The following is a 22,735-nucleotide window of genomic DNA, read 5'->3' as shown; positions in this document are numbered from 1 at the left end:
CTTTCCAAGATGCCACTTGGTATTCTCAGAGTGTGGGTTTAACCTCTGAAAGCAAACACTATAGGAAAAACCTGTTCATTCTTTTTCTGAAGTTATTTTAGGGCATGGGAACTCCTTCTTCCACCAGTGGTGGTGAAGTGGAGACTCGCTGAAGAACACAACAAAAGAAAAGGCTGGTGAGAGCTTCAGGGCATCTTCCACCTTCAGCATGCTCTTGCGAAACTCACCATTTAAGGATTCAAGGTCACTGCTACGTTGCAAGTGTTACTTCAGATCTCTGTCCTTGCTTAGTCCATAGTCCGATCGGCTGTACGCTTGGTTGATTGGCTGGCTTTCTTCACAAGGCTGCTGGATCCATTCTTTGCCATACATCACTTTCTTAAACTCACTGATCACTTATAAACTGACCAAAATTAGCTGAAGCTAACCAGGATGAACGTGGATCTCTCAATGGCTGTGAGGCCCATGCTCTAAATCAAGCAGTTAGACTTGGGGACATCACACTAACCGGGCATGCAACGAAAATTTCTGAGTCAAGAGAAGCAGCCCAAACCCCTTCCTTATGTGGGTCACATTTATATTTTCTGCTTTCTCGCCCCAAAATGGACTGAAATCAGAGCACGAGACCACATCCTTCTGCAGGCAGAAGTTTAACAGTTACTGCCATTTAGGCTTTCCTGGAAGAAATTTGCTCAATAGATACCAATATTATTACGGAGTTCATAAATCTAGAAGGACATAAAGGCTTTTTAGAGGGTAGGTGCCTCAAGTAGGACCACTACCTGCCCCTGAGGGCAGCCAGCTCTTAAAAACAGAGGCAACAGCTTTCAAAAAACCCAAAATAACTAATGCAACGCTTGGTGGTAAGGTGTGGTAAGGTGTCAGTGCTAAAATCTAGAGAAAACAAACAAACAAAGGAGCATATTTAATTTTTCCAACTATCTTGTTCAACTAAAACACACAACCTTTCCTGACAACAAACACCGCTTCAGTAAGCGTAAGAGGAATTTAATCATGCATTCATTCCTCAAGGGATGCTCGGCAACTCCAAATCCTTCAGAAAAGGTAAACTACAGGACCAAATCAGGCTGCCTCTCTAGAAATTAAACATTAAAATACAAACCAGAACAATAGTCAAGAGCCACAAAGAATTCCTAAGGTATTAGCAAAACAAATTCCCTTCAGGCCTTATTAGGAATATCTTGAGGATAGTTTGAAGAGGAAAGTCTAACCAAATATAAAAAAAATTTGGCTTATCCAACAAAAAACAAATGCGCACTGTTTGCCAAAAGCAAAAGAATTCAGTCAGATAAAAAATGCAACATACAAATGATGCAGGTTAAAAACTAAATTTAAGATGATAACAGAATAGCTGCCAGCGTCTTTAAATTTTCAAGCATGAAAATGTCAACAAAAAAATTCAGGGAAAAACAAAGAGAACAGATTAAGGGTTTATTTATATCGGCTCTATGTCGCTTGACTAAGAAACGACTGAGGGGGTGACAGCTGTCTGCAAATGCCCACAGGTCCCCCAACACGGCCACGGGAGCCTACGCCACCCCCTGCCACCGACCCGCCAGCGGCAGCGCGGCACAGCCCAGCCGCAAGATGAGCGGGATAAAACGACCAATGGGAAAAGATGGACAGAAAAAGAGATGGGACCCTGGGACTGGGAAAACTCAGCTGGGGAGTGACACAAATGAGGGGGCAGATGTCCTCTTGCTGGGGATACGCATGCATTTAATGTAAACAAGCTATGAGGCTCTCCGCCCCAGTCAGCACAACCCCAAACTGGCCAGAAGAGGGGGTGACCCAAGGAAAACAATTTCCTGGTAACTCAGCTTTGCAGAGGACATTATTGCTACCATGACTCAGTACTTTGCAGCTCCAGAAAGAGACGTTTCTCCACCTCACGCCATTCAAAGCCCTCCGAGGCCCTGGCATTTGGCAAATTGGTGTGGATTACACAGAAAATATGCTGGTCCCGCGGGAGCCAGAATGTGTCTGAGCGCTGTCATCTCTTCGTATGTGCACATTTGACCTTCTTTTGGGTTTCAAGGAAACCTGCCTGGGTTTCCCACAGCTTCTACGCTGGTCACAGTACAGAACTGAACTATCCGCTTCTCTTAAATTGGCCAGAGGGGACTTTTGCGGGGGTTTTGTGCTGGTTGGTTTCTTTTTGAAAATGGCTGGTGAGAATTCTTCAGAGAGCACCACAGCTTATTGAATACCTTGCCTAATTATTAACAGTTTTCTCTCTTTCTGACACAGGATGAGTCTGAAGCTCTTCACACTCAGCGACTGAAAATCCCACAGGTGGTCTTTTAGAGAAAGGGGAAACAATTTACATCATTTTGCTTCTTAGAAACACTCAGCCCTTGGCCTGTTCCCGTACACGACACTCTGCAGGGTGTGAAGCCCTCTCCCGAGGTTTGGAGGACCACAACTTCCAGCTTGGGCACGCACAGAGGTTGTCCTCCCCGAACGCTGGTGAGGACTGGTCGGCTGGGAGAGGAGCTGGCAGAAGAGCTGGTGCCATCCCAGGGCAGACGCTCCCTTGGGATACAGGAGCTGCTAGGAAGGAGGTGTCCACAAAGGACAGAGCAAGTAATGTGGGGAGGAGAGGGAAAGACGCCACCAGTGAGGCTGGAGAAGGGTGAACTGAGTAGGAAAGTAGGTGCAACCACTTCTCAAAACCTTCTCCAGCTATGAAGTTACATATTCTAAGACAGAGACTGAAACAACCAGACAACCTACGCACCATGGCTTGGTCTGGCATACCAGGGAAAACTGTACCACGTCAGAGCTGGGAGACCTCCATGTCCCAGCCTAAAGCACCACTGGAAATGCTCCTGCTTGCACAGCGCTCTGCACCCCTCCAGGCCAGCACCGCAGAGCCCTTCTGCTGGACCTCCATCTCCAAGAGACCTCCCACCCTTTTCGGGACCTCTACCACAGTGCTGTTAACGCTGCAATAAAGATGAGAGCCGCCTGTGCCCTCACAGCCAGCTCACAGCCCCAGAAGGTCTGGGACTTTACCTCTGTTTCGGGAGCAGAGCCTGCTTTTCTGCGCAGCTACATCTGTGCTGCGAGCGGGTTCCCCGGCTGGTGACAGCCCTGGTGCAGACGGGGGCTGAGCTTCCAGCTGGCGCCGTTCCCTCCGCAAACAGATGCAGTTCCTATATCAGGGTCTGATTTATTCAGCAGGAGTCTCACACATTAAGCATAGTTAAGTCTGAAAACAAATCTAATGACTTTAAAATAAATAGCCAACGGAGGACTTGAAACTAAAATTCTTCCCCCCTCTGACACCCACCATATAAACAGTAATAATTATATAAAACCGTGTCTAACACATGACTACACAAGGCTCTGATGACCAAGAAAAGCACACGCTGCTTGTCAGACAGAACTGCACATTTGGTTTGTCAATTATTTCTTGTCAAGATCCAGAGCCCGCCATCTGAATGCTGGCATTAATTATTGGTAAGTAGTTGGGTTTATGAGAGCATTATGGAGACTCCCAGCGACTACCCCGAGGTCTGCAGCTCCCAACGCTGTTCCCACACTGACCCTCCAGCCCCTCCAAGCCCTCCAGGACTGTCAGACAGGCTCACAGCAGCAAGCGGTACCAAATCTCGTCCACCATGTGCAGAAGGGGCTTCAGAAGAAGCTTCAAGAAACTTTTCAGTAGGCAGCAGCAACCTAACTGGCCCCCAGGCAACGTGCCTCAGCCACAAGAGCCCCCGCCACCTGCTGATGCCATCTTCCAGCTGAGTCCCTTCTAAGCCCCACTCGAGCACCCGACTCTTGGCAACATGCTCCAGCAGCTAACTGCCCATCATGCAAGAAAAAACCCTACCTTTTATTGGCTTTTAATTTGTTGCCTTTTAATTCTGTTGACTGTCTCTTTTTTGTCTTGCAAAAGAAAGAAAGAAGTCTCTGATCTACCTTTTCTGGAGCGCTCAAAAACACGCACAGCTCTGTCATGTTGTCTCTTAGTTGTCACCTTCTCCGAGGCAAACACCCATCTCTCTTCTAGCTCCCTTAAAGGAAGGGTTTTTTTTCTATGCTCCTAATAATTCTCTTCACTTTTAAAAATTTCCATTAATAAGCATTCAGTGCGGTACAGGAACCACACACGAGTTAATAAGGTAGGAGAATAGTGAGCGCTTTCTGCCACCGCTACTTCTCAGCTGCAAACAGCTGCATGCACTGAACTGTGTTATTTCAAAGGCAGCAGACAGGCCCGATGAGAGCTATGGGGGTGATAAGATCATAAAAATCCTGTGCCTTCAGGGCTTTTAAGATTTACTTGAAACAGAATAAAATCAATTCAATACAATAAATAAATAAAAATAGATCGACCCAATACTATGGTCATCACATTAAGATCAAGCATGCTATAGTAAAGAAAAAAGAAAGTTGCAGAAAGGTAAAGTTGTCCTGGCAACAGCATCTTCCTCATATTTTTTACTGATATAAATTAATCGTTAATTCCGTGCTTCCTCAATAGTTTGCAATTAGTGATAGTTTTGAGCAGCAACAACTTTGAAAAATATCTACCTTGCCTCTCCAGCCACTAACAGCCTCACAGATTTCATCAAAGACAAATTTCAACCTTCAGTCACTGACAGAACTTTCCTGAAATGTTAAATTTTTATTCTATTTTATATTTTTTTAAACAGACTCGGTCATCTTCCTTTTTTTGGCCATCATTTGTTGAAGCAGGTAGATGCTGAAGTGGATTTTCTAAAAGAAGAAAGTGATGCCCAGTCTGACACTTCTCCGCGTACGTACAGAACAACGGTGCTAACGGAAGGAAGTTCGGCCGTGCCGATGGGCACTCGGGCACCCGCCTTTGGGAAGGCCGTGGCTCCTGCCCCGCAGGGTGCTCAGGTGCTCGCCCCGAGGGCACCTCCCGCGTGCCCAGGAAGGGAGGACGCCCGCAGGGGACGCCCCGGAGGGTCAGCTCCCACATGGAGAATGCACTCGCCCACCTGCTCTGCAGAACCCTCTGGCGAGAGCTACAAAACTGAGTTAAAAGCCAGAATAAAGGATTTAGGGGAAGGAGGTGATGCTTGGCTCCTTTCCCCTTGCACGTCAGCCTATGCCCAGGTTTCCTTCTAGCTAATTCCCAGCACCCTGAGAGCAAGCACTGCTGGACCACGCCGATGAGCCCCCCAAAAACTGGGAAAAGAGAAGTTTTCCTCTGTGTAAGACACCCGATGCTGGCACTGCACACCCCTGCCCAAGGTCCGCCTGCCCACCCTGCCGAGCCCAACGCGGCAGGCGCCCCAGAGGTGCCCAGTGCCGGGCAGCGCCGCCGCACCGAAACGCGGCCGGTAATGAGGGCATTTCATTCCGAAATGCCGAGCAGCAGAGTCGGGCGCTGGGCAGGGACCACGGCCGTGGCCGTGGGGAGCACCTGGTGCGCATTCAGCAGCAGGAGGCAGGGAGAGATCAGAAGAACGGAGCAGGGTTTTAACGTGGAAGGATGCACCTCACCTGCTGGATAAAACTTCAGCAGCACTTTCAAGTCTCCGGAGGGAACAGGAGGGTGTTCTGGCATACAGTTAGAGGGGGGACGGTATCGCTGGCAGTGCAAAGGAGAGGATATGAAACACAGGTCGAGCTGTGAAGGAGGCAGGCAGTGCTGGAGGGGGGCACTGGTGCCTGCTGCTTCGCTGCCAAGGGCTGCGCGCACCCAGAGAAAAGCCTCGCGTCTCACCGGGGTCTGCTCCACGCAGCGCCGATGAGCTGCCCCGGCGCCCAGCCCAGCAGCAGCGACCAGCAACCCTTGTCTGGGTGGACCAGTGGTGCTCTCAGTCTGTGCAGATCCTGACAACGCGGAGAGAGCGGCTTCTGCCACACCGTCACAGCTTCACTGCCTGTGCCCCTGGAGCATTCGGGGGCTGCCCACACCGCTGTGCCCCCTTGCTGAGGAGGGGGCAGGGGACGCTGATGGAGATTATGCCAGGACGGGCTGCAGCCCCCCATCCCATGCTGACTTTTTCCTCAGCAACCCAACTGGCTCCCGTTTTCTGTTGTCCGTCTTCCCCCATCTGTGCTGATGACAAACATGGCTCAGGTGCTCGGTGGTCCCCTCAACGAGCTGTCCATCATCCCACAACATGATGGCACCTCCCTGACTCTCCTACCATCTTCTCCAACTCTCATGGACCTTTCCGTGCTCTGCTGCAGCCCGTTCCTTTCCTGGCCATGCGCTCCCCTCCCTGGTGCATCTTAGCATTGCCCCCATTTCCAGCCCGGCAGCTCTCATCTCCTGTTATCTCCACCTATTTCTACCACAAAACCTTTTAAGCCTGGGAGATGCGTTTGCCAGTTTGTTCGTCGATTGCTGACAACCAGGAAACAGCTTCAAGCATGTATGGGACCAGGTAAATCTCACTGTCACCAAAGCCACTCTTGGCTCCTGGCTCCCACCACCTCCCCAGCGCTGCCCAGCACATCAACGCTGCTCTGCAGAGGAAACCCAACTAAAAGGAATTTGTGCCTGGCCAAGGAAGGAAAGCTGCCCCTTCTTCCATGCCTTCACAGCTCTAGACTGACTCCACCAGGTAGAGATGTTGGACAGTGGACACTGCAGGAGACCTTACCAGCAGGTGCCCCCGACCGCTGGAAGCACCCATGCAAGTACCACCCACCCATCACAGAAACGCAGCCGTCTTGGGGGGAGAAGGTACCGCGTAGCCGATGCTGTTGGGTTTTGGGGGCTGCTCTAGTAACCCTAGCGCCGGTGCAGCTCAGCCACACTGATGCCAGGGCTGGAAATTCCCCCTCACCTGCCCAGCCCAGGCTGCCTGCTGCTCCTCCAGGGACGGAGCGGGACTGAGAAACGCCATCTTTAGTGCTTCCCAGCAAGGTACGGTGCCCTAGAGCATCAGCAGGAGACGGAGAGACCGCAGCACAGGGCAGACCCAACCTCATCACCTCCTTCTTCTTTGCGCCAGGACACACCGGCCGGGGGCTGCCACACGCCCTGCGCACCCTGCCCACCGCCACGCACGCCGGGGGTGGCAGCAAATGGGGTACCTGGAGCAGAGTCCCCTGCATGGGACCCGACGTGTCCTGCACCCACCAGAGCAGGTGCTGCAGAGACACCCCTTCGTAGGATTACAGGGGGCTGAGGGTCACCCCCCTCCTCCCCTCTTGCATGGGAGCAGGGGAGCCTGCACCCAACCACCGCAGCACGGCCCAAGGGCTCCATTCAAGAACCTCATCCCATAACGGTCTTTGCACCATGGCGTGGGCATGGGACTGGGGGAACCCGGCCAAACCACCCCACACTGCATGCAAACCGCCTCTCCATGCAGCCCCCGAGGCCACAACGAACCTTCTTGCATCCACCTTTTTAGCAAAATCCAAAAACGGGTGTACGGACGCTGCGTTCTAACAGCTCCCAACTCATCCCTCTGGTGCAGCTGCCCTTCGCCACCCGTCTCCAATAGAGCTGCATCCGAGCAGAGCCGCACCTGCCCACCGCGTCCCACCCCAGCAGAGAAATCCATCCATCTACCTGCTGGAAGAGCTCCTCCGCCCGCTGCTGTTGCTCTCGTCGGCCTAAGGGGGCAAAAGACATCAAAAAAAAGGCTGTTAGGTTCAGAACGGCAAGACTGCCCTCCAAACTCTTCCTGCTAGCACGCTGCGCCCAAAATACCGGGTTTTTTTCCGTTCTGAATTACACAGGCGCCCTGTGCTCCGCGTTGGCAGGACGCGTCACGTACTGACACCCAGGTCGGCGGGAGGCCGAGGCAGAATGTGCCGCACAGCCCTGCCATGGAGGCGACTTTCGGAGTCAAGTCCCTCCAGTTGCTCACCGACAATCGTCTTATTACACTTTACCAAAGTTTAACGTAACAATTCCTCCTGTGCAAAAAATACGTGATTTGCAGGAGGGAACTAAGGCAGAAATAGCCAAATTCAGTGCTGTGTCCAAGCTGAGATGGCCTCGCTTCTAGATTAGAGGGGCAGGTCCTGTGCACCTCCCTTCGTTAGCGATTAATTGCCTAATTGAGCCCCTCGGGCCATTAGAAGGGGCTGAGCAGGGAGTAACCAGGGTCTCCTCCTTCTCGCCTCCTTTCCCTGGCTCTCTGATGAGAGGCTTCCTTGGAAAGACAATATTATTCCAAACCCAGAAATTTTATTTCTGAATTTGTGCAAATACAAGTTAAAAGATATTAGCTGCATTTCACATTTTGTGCAAATGGCAGAAACAGGCAATTCATGTGCAGCAGGATGGGGGCTAGCCAACGATTTCGATAAAATAAACCCTTTTTTAATTTAAATGCTAATGCACTGAATTAAAATTTAATAACTGAGGAAATTGAAAAGCCGAGCAGGAATATTGGAAATAAATCCAAGCAGAAACAGCTGAAATTAAAAATTCTAGAGAGTGGGAGGATAGCAGCTAAGCTGTCTTATATGATTACATTTTTTTTTATTTTTTTTTTCAGAACGAAGGGGGGAAGGAAAAAAAAAATCCTATCTTTGGCTGGCTGTAGGGCAGTAAATCGAGAGTGCTGTGATTTATTGCTCAATTTTCCTGAGGGAAAAAGGCTTTCTTTCATGCTGAAATATTTCATAAATTTCAAGCCAGCATAAATTCTTAATTTAAAAGTTATGGAGGTCACATTTAGTGCACTGGTGCAATTCTGAAATCTTAAAGGAATAGCAACCAAAAATTGCAATTTGATTTTCTTTTTTTAATTCTTCGTGTGAAATTTTGTTCAAAGGGATTCTCTGAGATACACAAAGCAGAAACATATCCTGGCTTCTGCAGGTTTAAGAAATCCACTGGAAATGAAGAGATAAAAATCTAATTCAATTACAAAAGGTATTTTTGTTATTATGATTTTTATTATTATTATTGTTAGCCACTTGAGGAATTTCTGTTAAAAATTTTCCTCCCTCCATTGCCTGGGAAAAGCCAGAAGGGAGGAGCTGACAATGTAATTGCTTCTGTTAGATCTCCAATCTTTTGTGAGCACTGATATGTTCATTTGTTATACAGCTGTTCAGCTACAGAAAGGATGTCAGAGCACCCATAATTCAAAGCAATCAATCAAAAATTAATGATTTGTCATGCTTACACAATAAAAAAAAAAAAAGCTTTATGGGTTCCTGCAACTGGTAGATTGCTCAAACCTTCGGGGCATTTTCTAGATTAGATCTCTGTGCGTCCAAAAAACAAAAAAAAAAAGGGGGGGGGGGGGGGGGAGGAGACTTAATACACAGCCAGGGCAGGGCAGAAACTTGTAGGGTGCTGGGGCATCGGTGTCACCCGAGCTCCCCTAGGGATGGGGTACACTACAATTCCCGTCCATTTAAAGAGCCCTCTGCACAGCCCAACCTCGCAAGTCACCCGGTGAGCCCCATTCCCCAGCCGCGGCCAAGCTGCCCAGGCTCTTGCAATTATAATTGCACGTGAAAAAAAGCCCATTGAATATAGAGGTCACCTGGACAAGTTCTCGTGAAAGCCGCAAAATACAGACACCAAAATTAAAGGCACAGACTCGACTCTGCCTTCCCATCATCTGCGGGACCACTCCAGCTGCCAACACCAAGCGCTACCTAAACATTACCAAAAATTGAAATACTGCCGCTTGGGAAGCACGTAGCCAGCCTCAATTTTGGCAAACTGTCTGCGATTGCACAGTTATTCATCCTCCATGTAAGCAAGAATTTCTTCACATATAAATTCCTTTTGGGAACGCGTTGTACGGGGATCGTGCTGCCGATACAAAGCCTGTCCGGGTCCCGATGCCGTATGTTATTCCTGGTTACACACACGTGTTTGCTGGTGCCTCTGCTGTGATTTACCACCCAGCCCAACACAAGTATTACTCTGTGAAGGATCACGCATGTAATTCATTTTATGTTCCTTTTCATATTTGTATTTGAGCAAACGAATTGCTGGAAATAAATGTCGTGGGGACTGCAGCCTCCGCGATTCCCGACCAGCACCGGCCAACCGCACGGCCCCTTCTGCAGCCAAGATGCGATTTTGTTATGTCCTTCTTTCTTCCCTTCCCTTCCCCACTCTGTGTGTCTGCCCTGCCCGCTTGCCCCCCCACCCTTTATTTGTTATAATGACTTCTTTTTGCTTTTTGACCTCTTTTCATGAGCAACTCATGGACACCCCTCTCCCAGAACGTAGCACATGCAAAGGACAAGATGTGCACGAAGAGCACAGAAAGGGAGGCGCAACGGTGACCCCGCCAGCGTTAGGGAGTTTCTTTATTTTAAAAGAAAAAGAGAGAAAAAAAGGAACCGCAAGAGGTAAGAGCTCTCAGTCTACACGGTTTCACACCAGCCAAGATGTTCTTGGAGAGGAGGCATCTCCTGGCTATCTCCCAAGTGGGAAACACTCAAAACCCACCAATGGACATGGGCAGAGGTGGCGTGGTTGGTTTTGGGCTGCTGCAAGCCCGCGGCTGACTTCTTAATTTGGATCCATTAGACCTAAGCATCAAGCCAAGTCTGAAGAAAATCAGATTTAGCTGTCTTACAGGTTTCTGGATGCCTAAAAAAGCCCATCCTCTCCAAAGGTGCCACCAGGACACACCTTCACACGCTGCTCCGGTTTCCAAACATGCAATTAACTGGCAGATTCTCCATGCCAGCAATTTGTCTTGGTCACAGACTCTTTAGGACCAGCTCTGTTTAGTTCAGCACTTTTGCAGTGCCAGGCACAGCAAATCCTGGCCCAACCTAAGGCTGCGAGATGATTTAATCGTAAATCACCAGCACTAGCACCCGCACTACGTGAGACCACGGCGTGTCCAGCCAAAGCGTGGGTAGATGATTTCTTCTGGTTGTGCATGGTATGCAAAGGTGAAAAAGAATAATAAAGAAGTGCCACGGTGTTCTCCTCAAACTTTGCAAAATAAACATAGCTACAAGCTCAACAAAAAAGGAAGTATTTCAGCAAAGTGTATGTAAGCTGACCTACGTGAGCCATTTGACGTCCCTCAGCTCTCCATGGCCAAAGGCAGGGCCACCACGGCAGGATGCCCAGGACCCCGTCAGGTGGCTCCGACCCCCAGCAGTCACAAAGAAAATCTCAAAAATAATCTGGACACCAAAGACCGACAGCCTTGAATCGGTGGATGTGCCTTTGGTGCCTGGCCAGGTGGCAGCACCCGCTGTGCCGCGGGATGGGGCTGCCCAAAGAACCAGCCATCGCACCCGGCTCGACCCCGCTGGAGTAGCCTGGGCAATGCCCACGCCACTCGGGGCTCACCTTCAGCACAGGGAAAAACTGAGCGATGCGTACAGATATTTTTTAAAATCTGGCTGAAATAAGCTTTTTTCCTTTCATTCTGCAGTAAACCCATTTGGAATCAAATATGAAGAGATGATGCCTTTTGCAGGCCACGCTATTAATCCATTCAAAATAAAACACTGCATTTAAATTCTAAGAAGTGGTATTTAAGGACTACAAATATCCTAAGCAAGGTGAAGCGGTGAATTGCTGGAAATCACCATTTAACTGCCAGCAACCAGAATGTGCCGAAATGGGTCAGAGCAGCTTTTGACAAAGTAGCGTGTTTGGGAAGGACGAAGAGAAATCTCCTGCGCACCAGTTTACCCAGGTAATTTAATTGGGTGACTTCTTCATTTATAATTGAAAAAGCAGAGGAGCAGAGTTTGCATCTGCCTGCCAGTCAGCAAGCAGGGGAGGATGCACGCAGGGCTCTGAAACACAGGCTGGATAATTAGTCATACAATCTCTCACGTAAAATAATTTACAATTCAAAATATGATTCTCTAAAGCTGCTTTTGTACATATTGGGTATGTTTAAGGTAGTTTTAACTAATGCTAATAAATATCTATTAAATTAAAATGCATGAAAGCAGAATGTGGTTTCTGGCCATATGCTCCTCGACTCAAGCCGTAAGCAAAAAGTAAATCATGTGATAAATAAGAAATGTATCAGTCAACATCTCCCGACAGGATAAAGTGTCAAAAATTAGGAGTCCAAGCAGATGTATAACTGACCTGAGAAATGCATATTTATAGAAAGGGCTACACAATATTGGGAAAAAACCCCAACATTTTAACAGTTACAGCAAAAGAACAAAATAGCTAAAAACCATAAAAATGTTAAATGAGATTTCAGAAGATTTAAGCACGGGCTTTCTGCCTGATCGCTCAAATGATTATTAAAAACAATTATTCAAATCACTTGGATTTGTATCCACGTACCCTACGCTCAGATCCTCTCCCACGGGCATGATGCCCAATGCGGGACCAGGGTGCCAGGACCCCCCATCCGCCACCACCAAAGCCCTCCCCAGGGGGAAGAAGGTTTTAAATCTCTTTATTTATTCGTACACAGCCATCCCATCACGATTTGCCTCTGAACTTCATCCCGGCTCTGCCGAGGGGAGATGCCCTTAATTCTGCCCAGGGTTTGCAGGAGGAGCAGAAGCTGCTTGCCCCAGCTCTTACTCTGGAGCAGGGAAAAATCAGGTTTACTCTCCAGATGCTTTGTAAAAGGGCTGAATCGTTTGTTTTACCTGAGGAAAAAAAAAGAAAAAAAAAAAAGAAAAAGAAAAAAAAAACCAACAACCCAAAACCCACAACCTACTTTCCCTGAACACCTTCCCAAAGACAGCTGAATAATTTTCGGCGAAAGACAAAACACACGTAGTTTAGAAACGAGCCAGCAGCACCCAGCGTGGAAAATTTCACCCCAAATAATTAAAATTTGGCAATGGGAGAAGCAACTGAAAACAGGTCTCACAAAGGAATGTGCCATAAAAATAACTGCAGGCCTGCCTACCTGCGCTGTCTGTTATTATTAACTTCAGAGCAACAGAAAATGCAGGAAGTGCTTTCCCACCCCCCCCCTTTTTTTTTTTTAAACAAAGGGCAAGACATTGGCAGTTTCCTATTTAATTTTCATTAAAGAGAGGGAAAAAAAAAAACCAGAAGCCCTGCACCACACCGAAACATGTGCAAAGCACAAGGACCCGTGAATATGCCCGTGCCTCCCCCCACCTTGGTTTTTTTGATCTTTGCTTCCTCCTGCCAGCACAGGGGATGCTCAGGAAACCCAAAGCGCCAGCTTTCGCATGGCACCGCGGTCCCCTGCGTCACCCCCTCATTGTGGTACTCATCCCCCCACGACCAGCAACGACCCCCAGAGTTTATAAAGAGCACGGAGCAACGTTGAGCCGATGGGCGAGCTGAGCAGGACACGTGCCCAGGCGCTTCCCGGAGCCAGGGCATCCCCTGCACAAAGGAAAATGATCTCCACTGCTTTAAGCTGCTGGGGTCTCATAGAATCATAGAATTTTAAGGGCCATAAGGGTCTGAAAGGGATGAATTTTCCATCAGGGAACAAGTAAGTTCCTTGGGCCGGAGGAATGTGCTGCCTATTTCCTCATCTGCATCTTCCCCTCAAGAAACAACCAAAATAATAAAAAAAGATCTGCAAGGAGGCAATCTGAGCTCTACCCAAGGCATCTTCTCCAGTCCCACAGCAGAGCCGAGCCCAGGAGTGAGGGTGCTGTGTCCCGCCATGCCCATCGCCGGGTCTGCAAACACCCCCGTCCTGACTGTGGGGCAAAACCACCGAGATGCAGGTCGGGGACGCTGGGGGCAGCTTTAAAAATAATAACATCAAAATTATTTGTGAGCATCTGGGGGAATTTTGCCCTTTTACTCAGCTGCAGCCCTGCTGCAGGAAAAAACAGAATGCAGACGGGCTGAGGTCAGTGCTTCGTGCCGCAGCGAGGGGGAAAACCCAACAGTAAAAAACCAAAAAAATTTAAAAAATCAGATTTTTGAACCCTCCAAGATGAGAACAGCTAACTGTTTTCTCCTTGAGGTCATCAGAGGAAAAAGGCAGCGACTCCCATCATAGCCACAGAAGCACGTGCAGCTCCTGCCAAGCCAGGGATGACCTTTCCAGCAGGCAAGTAGGATGACGGAGGCGCTGGTGATGGTATAAACCAAACCTGCCAGGGACACGCGCAGGTGATGCTCAACTCCTCCACGTGCTCCACGGGGACGTCTGAGAGGGGGTGGTACCAAAAGCCCATGGACCACCCATCCCCATGAAGACCAATGATCGCACTTGGGGTCTAATGCAGCATACAGGAAACTCTCCAGCGTGAGAGGAAGGTGCTCGTTACTCCCAGGCATACACATTATTTAAATCCAGCTTTAGAAAGGCTTATTTTAACATTGAGATTTCCCAGGTTCACCCATGGGAAGGTGCTGAGGTGACTGTGACCCACAGGGACACACCTGTTCCCAGCACCCCAGAGGCTCGGCACCTGGGGACGCAGGGAGCTCGTCGCTCCCCACGCGGCCGCTCTGAAGCCCTGTGTCTAGAGCATGCCTGAGCGGACCAAAATTCACAAAGTTTATTGAGCAGCCACCTCACCGACACGAGCGCCTCCACAACATTTACATATGCAAATAAAAGCCTCCTGGAGACAGTTGCTCAGCCTAAAAAGAAATCAGAGTGGTTTCTAGATAGGAAAAAAGCATCACCCAAGCTCGGCCAGGCCCCTGGCCATGTCCCCTTCTTGCTGGTGGCCAACCCCCCAAAGATGACATGGTCAAAGAAGACCTGAAGCCAGCGAACACCATCACGAAGGGCAACGGTACCACGGGATCACAGTGAATGGGCGAGGACACCCAGGACCTCCCACCCCGAGACAGCATTACAGCTGCCGAGGAGACCCTCGCCCCCCACCCCAGGCTGTCCCCAGGGAAGCCAGGTGTCTCCTCCAGTCCCCCCCATGGGGGTGTGGAGTGACCCCCTCTCCCGGTGCCCGGCCCTGTGCTACCGGGGATAATCAACAGCTGACATTTCTCACCGCTCGCCTTCCCGCAGGATCCCTGTCGCCGCAAAGCCGCCAGGTGCTTCCCAAACAGCAATTAGCAACAAACGCTAACGATGAAAGCAGCTGGGAGGTCGATCAGCTCAACGCAAAGGTCAGGCGTGAGCACGGGATTTCACTGGAAAAGCCAAAATGGGAATGAGCCCCTCTTGTAGTTTCACTTCTGACTTCACCCGGGGGCCCTCGCTATGCTGATTTCAATTCTCTTTGTATTGGCAGGAGAATTATTTTTCTTTTAACTTCTTTTTTTTTTAGGGTTTTGGGTTTTTTTTTATTGCTTGGTCTTGCAAATGGTGGGACTGTGTTTGCTCAAACTTCTCCCCAAAATCGTATAGCTGGGGCAGGGAAAGTTGCAGCACGGAGGTACAAATTGTAAGTAGGTAAATAATGATAATAAGAAAAAAAAATCACTATTAAAGTCTAGAAATTATTCTCATTCCGTTTCATTGCATTTACTTCTTGCCTACTGTTTATCATCTTCGCATTTTATAATCTTAAGAACTTGGGTGCGTTGCCTGCATCGCCCAATCTCTGAGCTGTCTCAGTAACTTGCAATTGCAAGTTCTTCCAAGAAGTTTCAAACTGAAAATGTACAATTCCTGCTGGAAAAGGCACACACGGGGCTTTGCTAACCAGGCGAGCTGTGCAAACACCAAAATCAGTGAGGCGGTGAAAAATCCCATCGCAAAATCTCCACCAGCCCGGCCAGGAGCTGAACCGCCAGCGCTGCTCCCTCCTGGAACGGAAAAAAATTGCCTTTGAAGGACCCCAGGTTTTGGTGTCACCTACCACTTGCTCTGGGTCCCGATACTTCAGATAGCTGCAGACATGTTTAAGGACTGTAAGCCGCTGCCTTTGAGTCAAGGGAATATTCATAGGAGTAATTTTATGAACTTGCTGAAAGTACTGACAGAATCTGTACTTTGAATTTCAATTTTTCCTCCTCTGGCAGCCCAGGGAAATTCAAGTAGCACATGCTAGCAGAAGGAGAACAAAGAAAGGGAACATTAAATAAATTTTAACCTAAAACTACAAATGTTCAAACAAGTATTAAAAAGCTTCAGCCTGATGTACCTTTTTTTTTTTCCCAAAACAGTCATGAAATTAAAATTATGAATTAAATCAATGCAGCAAATTGGTCTGGATTTAAAGAGTTACTCCTTGATTATAAGCAACAGAAAAGTAATCAAAATATTTTTTTCATCTCCTATTCCTCAGTGCTCTCCTTACCCTGTTCTTTACGAGAAAAATAATCAAATTGAGGGTGAAGAGGAGAAAAGGCATTACTGATTACTTCTGAACTCTCATATTATAAAAGCTGGAAAATAAGAGTGACCGGGCAAAACAACAGAATTATCTGCATCAAGCGGTTGTTTACAGATGGTATGAGTTTCCCAGCAAAAGAAACAGCTGGAAATATTTTTAAAGAATAAATGTATATGGAATGAAACCTTGGAGGGGAGGAGGGGATTATTATTTTTTACTTGGGGAAAAAAGGGGAGAAGGAGCCATGCAATAGCGTTTCAGAAATCCACCCATTTTTCCAGGTTTCCAATTTCACAGGAAACTCTCAGGAAATCAAATTTTTAAAAAAATCCCATTACAGGCACTTTTCCAAGTTGATAAAACAAACATATCTAACAAGCTATGAGTGCACACGGAAAAAAAAAAAATTAAAATAGGGCTTATTTATACACGGAATCCCACTCGTTTTACTACAGAAGTGCCATTAAACATGTTTTGTTCAGGCGTTTGTGAGCAGGCACATCTCCTGGCTGTGCGTAGGCAGGCTTTACTTTGAAACGCTGTGTCTGATGGGGCTGCGATAGCTTCCCACTGCACGAGCTGCCCCCACGGCAGGAACCACCAGGAGCCATCCACCTGCAGAGGTCCAGCCCTTCCCCCGCTGGAGCTGGTACGATGTGGTGGGGAAGACCTGAAAGTTGAGTTTAGGACACGCCACCGCAAGGGGAGCGGGCTGGGAGCGCGGGGGGGGGGCTCTCCCCGCAGCTCAGCTGGTGGGAGGCAACCTGAGAATCCACGTTACCTCCACCGCACACGGAAGAACTCAGCAGCACTTGAACGGAACAGTTTCATCTACCCCAAAATAAGTCTCTGTGCAATCACAGCAAGAGCAGGGGTTTGCCGTGGTTGGAGGCGCGCGGTGGGGAGCGCAGCCTCCCGGGCAGGCCCGGCGCGGAGGCGGTGGTCGCAGAGCTTGGCATGGTTTGGCCAAAGTGAAGACCAGCCAGGAGACACCTCAAGCTCTCAGACAGCAGGATGTCCAGATCCAAATGCACTTGCAGGTGCAACACTGCAACACGGACACCACGCGGGAGCATCTTCTGTCATTGCCAGCCCACACTCCTGAAGCATGGTAAAGCAGGTCAAGTACCTGAGAGCAAGACGGCCCATCAGACACAGACCCACCTGTATCCTGAGGCACTGTAGATGCTTGCTAAGCATTAAAAAGGATGCTGGGAAGAGGGAGCCAAGCCTGGATCTAGAGGAAAAACCATCTCCCAACTGGGTACCTCCCGTCTGCCCATGAAACCCCAAAGTCCCACCGCTGCCTCCCAGAGTGAGGACAGACACACACATGCACCATCCTGCTGGTCCCTCGCAAGAGTCTGTGACCCTCAAGAAGCCCCAACCCAGGGCACGAGATAAAATTAAAAACAAAACCAAAACGAAGCCCACGTTAAGAACCAACTTGGAGGACTGCTCACACTGGTGGCACATCAACTGGCCGCCGCGTCGGGGATCTCGGAGCCAAGAAGGAGCCCTGTGGTGGAGCGCTTCTTGGAAGAAGCTTTCATAAGAATAAAACTTTGCCCTTTAAATCTGCAGAGGCTGTGAAGCACGTCCCAGAGGAGCTGCTCCAGCTCACGGTTCAGTCGTCTGTGTTTCAGTGGGAATAATGTGATCCCTGGGCAGAACTGTACATTTCGGAGTTGTTTTTACCTCTTTTTTTTTTTTTTTTTGAAAATTTTGGAGAATGCTTTGTGTCCCTCCATAATTAACAGCACCGCACAGACGGAAGGTACTGATTGTTCAGCTTAGATCTGAGGTACATAACAAAAAATAAATTTTTTGTCAAATACACCACAATCCAAGGCAGAAAATTAGTATCTAGAATTAAAAAATGCAGAATTTCATAAATATCACAGTGAGACAGTGTTAGGAACAGGACCATAAGGAGGTCCAGCACTGGCCAAGGGTCCCCTGCAAGGCTGGCACCCGTAACCCCTTCCCAATGCTAGTGGGGAAGGCTCTGCATTTGCAAAACAGAAGTTTTATCCTTATAAACAAAATCCCTTGTAGCATTTAGAGATAGGCTATGAGGCTGAAACTAAAACATTTACTGTTGCGAGGTTAACTACGGGACGTCACCTTCTCTCCTAATTTTGTCTGATTGGCTTTTTTTAATAGCATGAAATGGTGGTAATTTTACTTTGGAAGGGGGGGGGGAAGTCAAACCACATCGATCTAAAAGTAAGAAGGGGGGAAGGCACACAAAGCTGGATAATTTTTTCAAACTTAAAAAAGAGCAGTAATTACAGGGGGAATAATTCAGAAAGAGTTTAGTCTGCCTGGCTCCCTCAAAAATGAGGAAAAAAAAAAAAGAAAAACGCAAGAAAGAAAATAGTGAAAAGAGAAAAAAGATAAAAGAGAAGGAAGGGAGGAAATGAAGGAAGTTGGAGAAAAAGCAGCCTTAAAGTAGAAATCTTAGAAATTCTGCTGACAAAATAACTCCCAACAGCCAACCACAAATCCTATAAATATCACCAGATCGACTCCCCAAGCAGATATAAATCAATAAACAAACAAAACCTCCAAGATTAAAAAAAAAAAGAAAGAATCGAAACCAAAATTATAAAAAGACCAAAAAACGCAGAAGAGCCTAGCTGCTCTCAGCAAGGGCGGGTGGGTTTGCTGCCTTCCCGAGAACGACGGCAAAGTGGAAAAATGAGGGAAGAGGAAAAACAGCTTTTCCTGGGTACATTTAAACCCGTTAAGGCTGCAGCAGCAATCCTGCTGAGACACCGCTTCTCTCCTTGAGACAACCCAGCTATTGCCCAAGGGCAGAGGGGATGGTGACCCCACACCCCTCACCCAGGAGTCCTCCAACCAGGCACGGCATCCGGAAGAGCAGGATGTCACCCGGTACCATCGACCTTTGCTTTTGTCACTCCCAAATCAACATCTCCGAGCAATCGGTTGGGCTAAAGAAACCATTTTTCAAGCAGTTTGCGTGGGACAAGCATCACCCAGACCTGACCCGTGCGACCTTCAATCCTCTGTAGTTCATAAAGATGAAAAAAATTACGAGGGCATGGAGCTGCAGGGAATATTTTCAGCCAAAAGCGTAGCTATAGTGAGACTGACCACTGCATGGATTAGTGTCATTTTTGCTGAACCATTCATACATATGACACTCATTTTCCAAAAGTGGAAGTGACACAGTCTGACATTTAAAATTTTCTCATTCATACAGGCAAAATAGCTGTCCTATTTATTTTTTAAGTAAGAACCATATGATGTGTTCAAAATCTAAACGAAGCTCTTGGAATCCCCAGATTCTGTTCAGCTCAAAACTATGCAACCCAAAATGACATTCTTTATTTTCTGGTCAACAACAAAAATTAAAATCATTATAGTTTTTTTTTGGCCCAACCTGAAAAGTATTTTTTCAACTTGTTAGAGCTTCAAGGAAACAAAAAAATTCTATTATTTGCACAGCCGTGCCGCCAGACAGATTTGCCGGAGCCTCACAGGAGAGCCACCAGCATGATGTGAAAAAGGCACAAATGTTCTTACAGGATCCAGTTCAGGGTTGGATTCTGCAGGCAGCACCACTAGCCCTCTGCCAGTCTGCAGGCCAGCAGCTGCGGCAAAGCCTTGTGAAAGGAAAGCCAGCAGGTGACATCGCCTCCCCAGAAGTCAGACACAGCTTTGGGTCATGTCTAAGAACAAGAGGGAAATCCCTGAGCCCATGTGTTGAAGCCTAATCTCCAAATGAAGTCTGGGTTTCCCTGCAAAACAGACTGCTGCTGCCAGAGCCAGAGAGGGCTGGTTCTGCCTCCGAGTTGAGAAAGGAGCGATGACCCCACTGAAACGGATCCGTGGTCCTGTACATGAAAAAAAATACTAGGCCAAGGGCTGTCTCCTCCTCTAGATGTGCCACCAGCCTGCTCCAGTCCCACATGCATATCAACTGCAGCAGATGCTGGGCTGGGGAAAGCTCAGGTGTGCCAGCTTCCACAAGCTCTTCCATTGAAAAGTTAAAAATGATGCTCACCTATGCTGCATGCTGCGGCAGCCCCACACACAGTTATTCACCTTGGGTGCACTGTTTTCCACTCAGATCATATATAACCCCAGCAGCAGCCAAGGATATTTTCTGTATGTTTGTACCCAAGGAACACGGCATACCACAAATTTTGGGACTGGCTTAAAGCGCATCATCTCCGATAAATTATTCTGCTGAGTACTTGGAAAATCTATTCAGCCCAAGAACTGTTTTCTGCACATAACATTCCAAGTGAGGGATTAAAAGTATGGGAAGCTGTGACAATTCAGGGCATGTGTATAAAAGCCCAGGAAATACTGGGGGCTGTCCTTGAATCCCCAAACTCCATCCTGGGTGGGGGACCTCTACTTTGATGCACTTTGCCTCCACATCGTGCTAAATACAAAGGAGGACACAGGACGTTCCTGAGTCTAGGAGAAGGTTGGCTGGAGAGAGATGGGCACATGAAAGACGGACATCCCCGGCACAGGCAGGACGGGCTGCAGAGAGCCCTTCAGAGAGCTTCACCACTACAAATACTCAAAAGCATCTTTACTCCAGCCTTTTCTTGGTCAAGCTGCCAAATTAACGGGGGCACCTCCAGTTAATTCCGTTTATCTCCTCACCCATCGCAACACATCCCTGAAGGGGTGAGCAGACACACCAGGCCAGAGCGATGGACAATGTTTGCTAAAGCTACAGCAGGTCAGAGATCTGGGACGGCGGACGGTGGACACCTGGCAATAAGCCATAATACCATATTTTCCACGAAAAGGAAAGAAACAGGCAACCTGTACCCAGGCTCAGAGGAAAAGTAAGGTCACAAATTGCTCCAGCGTGTTAGGGCACAGGCTCAAGAGCCTAGCAAGTGTCCAAGCTTTCCCCTGCCAAGACAAGCTGAACACCTGCTGGGATGATGACTGAAATGGGACTGGAGATAGCCTAGGACGTTACACTGAAAATAGTACCTCCTCTCACATTAGTGAGTCATGCGATAGGTGTTACTCAAACCAGAGAAACATCCATCCTTCCATCCAATTCCTTCACTACTCTATCTAGCATTTATTTTAAAGACAGAAGGCCAATTCCCACTTAGTTACACTCCACTCGTTTGCCAACCGCAACCCCAAAAACCCCATGCCTAGGGAGTACCATCTCCCTACACACTAGGAATGATACAGACAACTTTTAATTCCTTCCTTGGTGGTTTCAAACCAGACCACCTTAGCAAAAATGGAAATTTCTTATTAACTAATGGTTATTTATTGGTGTAAAGAAAACTGAACTCTAAGCCGCCTTCTCCTTTGAGCTAAGAGAAGCTCCAGTCCGTGAAGCCACAGCTCTAAGAGATGCTCACCGCACTCCTGGTGGGCAGCGCCTGCAGAGAAGCCAAAGAGTGGCTTGTCCAGGGGAGTATCTGCTGATGTAACCCACAATGCCTCCTCCAGTGACTGGTGAACATGCGAGCAAGCATACTGTAGGTCTAGTCAAAGCTCCTGAAAAAGTGATTGAATATTTCCCTGTCTAAGCTCCCTGCCCACAGAAACTTAGGTGCCTACACATCATGGCCAATGTGAGCAGATACGCAAGACAACCGTGCTGGCATGTACATGGATCTGCTCAAGGATCCCAGCTGCTTTAGCTCAGGTTATCCTTAGCTCTTTTTCTTAAGAAGGATAAACATCAATTGTCTTATGTCCACCTGGATGATTGAGAAAAGATGATCAAGCTGGTGCTCCTCACTAGATCCAGATGATCACTGCCACTCGTACACTGCGACAGGAACCTTACAGCTCTGAGATGCTTGTCCCAGGATCCACAAACATGGGCCAAACGGCTTGAACGACACCTCCACTGGGAGTGGGCAAAGGAGAGCAAAGATGAACACATGCTTCTGCAAAAGACGGCAGCCCCTACAGTGACTTGTGCCTGTACTGCCGCACCAGTCCGTCAGGGTCACCAGCCAACCTCAGAACGTCAGGCTCCAGCCAAGGACTTGGGTTCCCCAGCAAGATCTGAGATGCCAAAGCAGCTTCCTGGCTCTGAGCTCTGAGGGTCTTCATAAAACTTTGTGCCTCGCAAACAGATTTTTGCGGACGTTGTGTGCTCTGCAGAAAACCACAGAAGTTATTCTGCTTGCTTCCACGAGGGCACGGCTACCCTTCGGCTCTGCCTCTGCACGGGCAGCAACGGAGCTTCACTACATCCGCACGGATTCACTACAACAATTCTCCATCAACGTTACTTCACAGGACTCTATCTCCCACTCATACATCTGGTAAGGCGGCAGCTTGCAGGCTCAGTGTATTGGTCTCTGGTGACTAATTGCCTAGGTAATAAAAAAAAGAAAAAGCTACCACGCCACAGCTCTGCAGCCACCGTATTGCAATATGAAGTGGACACGCTCTCGAGTCTCCTGGGATTCCCCGAATTCTGCAGCCAGGAGAGGGTTCAGAAAAAGGACACTCAGAAGGTAAAACCCCACAGTGCCCGTAAGGCTCTTAACGTGACCTCCAGGCTTCCCTGCAGCCACTAATGGGCAAACTCTGCACTTCG

The 22,735-nt window shown here is 48.3% G+C and overlaps 1 protein-coding gene across 21 annotated transcripts in view; it reads right to left on the bottom strand.

Moving 5' to 3' along the window:
* The window catches only part of ZNF618 (zinc finger protein 618), a 164,978-nt gene that overhangs the window by 90,126 nt on the left and 52,117 nt on the right, over positions 1-22,735 (bottom strand). For 20 of the 21 annotated variants that reach the window (XM_064468922.1, XM_064468905.1, XM_064468912.1 and 17 more), the window contains exon 2: positions 7,541-7,584. The exons of the other annotated variant lie outside the window; for it this stretch is intronic. In XM_064468922.1, the coding sequence (XP_064324992.1) occupies positions 7,541-7,584 (44 nt within the window). The remainder of the gene's footprint in view (positions 1-7,540; positions 7,585-22,735) is intronic. 21 annotated transcript variants of the gene reach the window in all.

The sequence above is a fragment of the Phalacrocorax carbo genome, chromosome 18 (genome assembly GCF_963921805.1).
Source record: "Phalacrocorax carbo chromosome 18, bPhaCar2.1, whole genome shotgun sequence".
Lineage (NCBI taxonomy): Eukaryota > Metazoa > Chordata > Aves > Suliformes > Phalacrocoracidae > Phalacrocorax > Phalacrocorax carbo.
The sequence above is the reverse complement of the archived record's forward strand: the minus strand, read 5'-3'. Positions and strand labels throughout refer to the sequence as shown.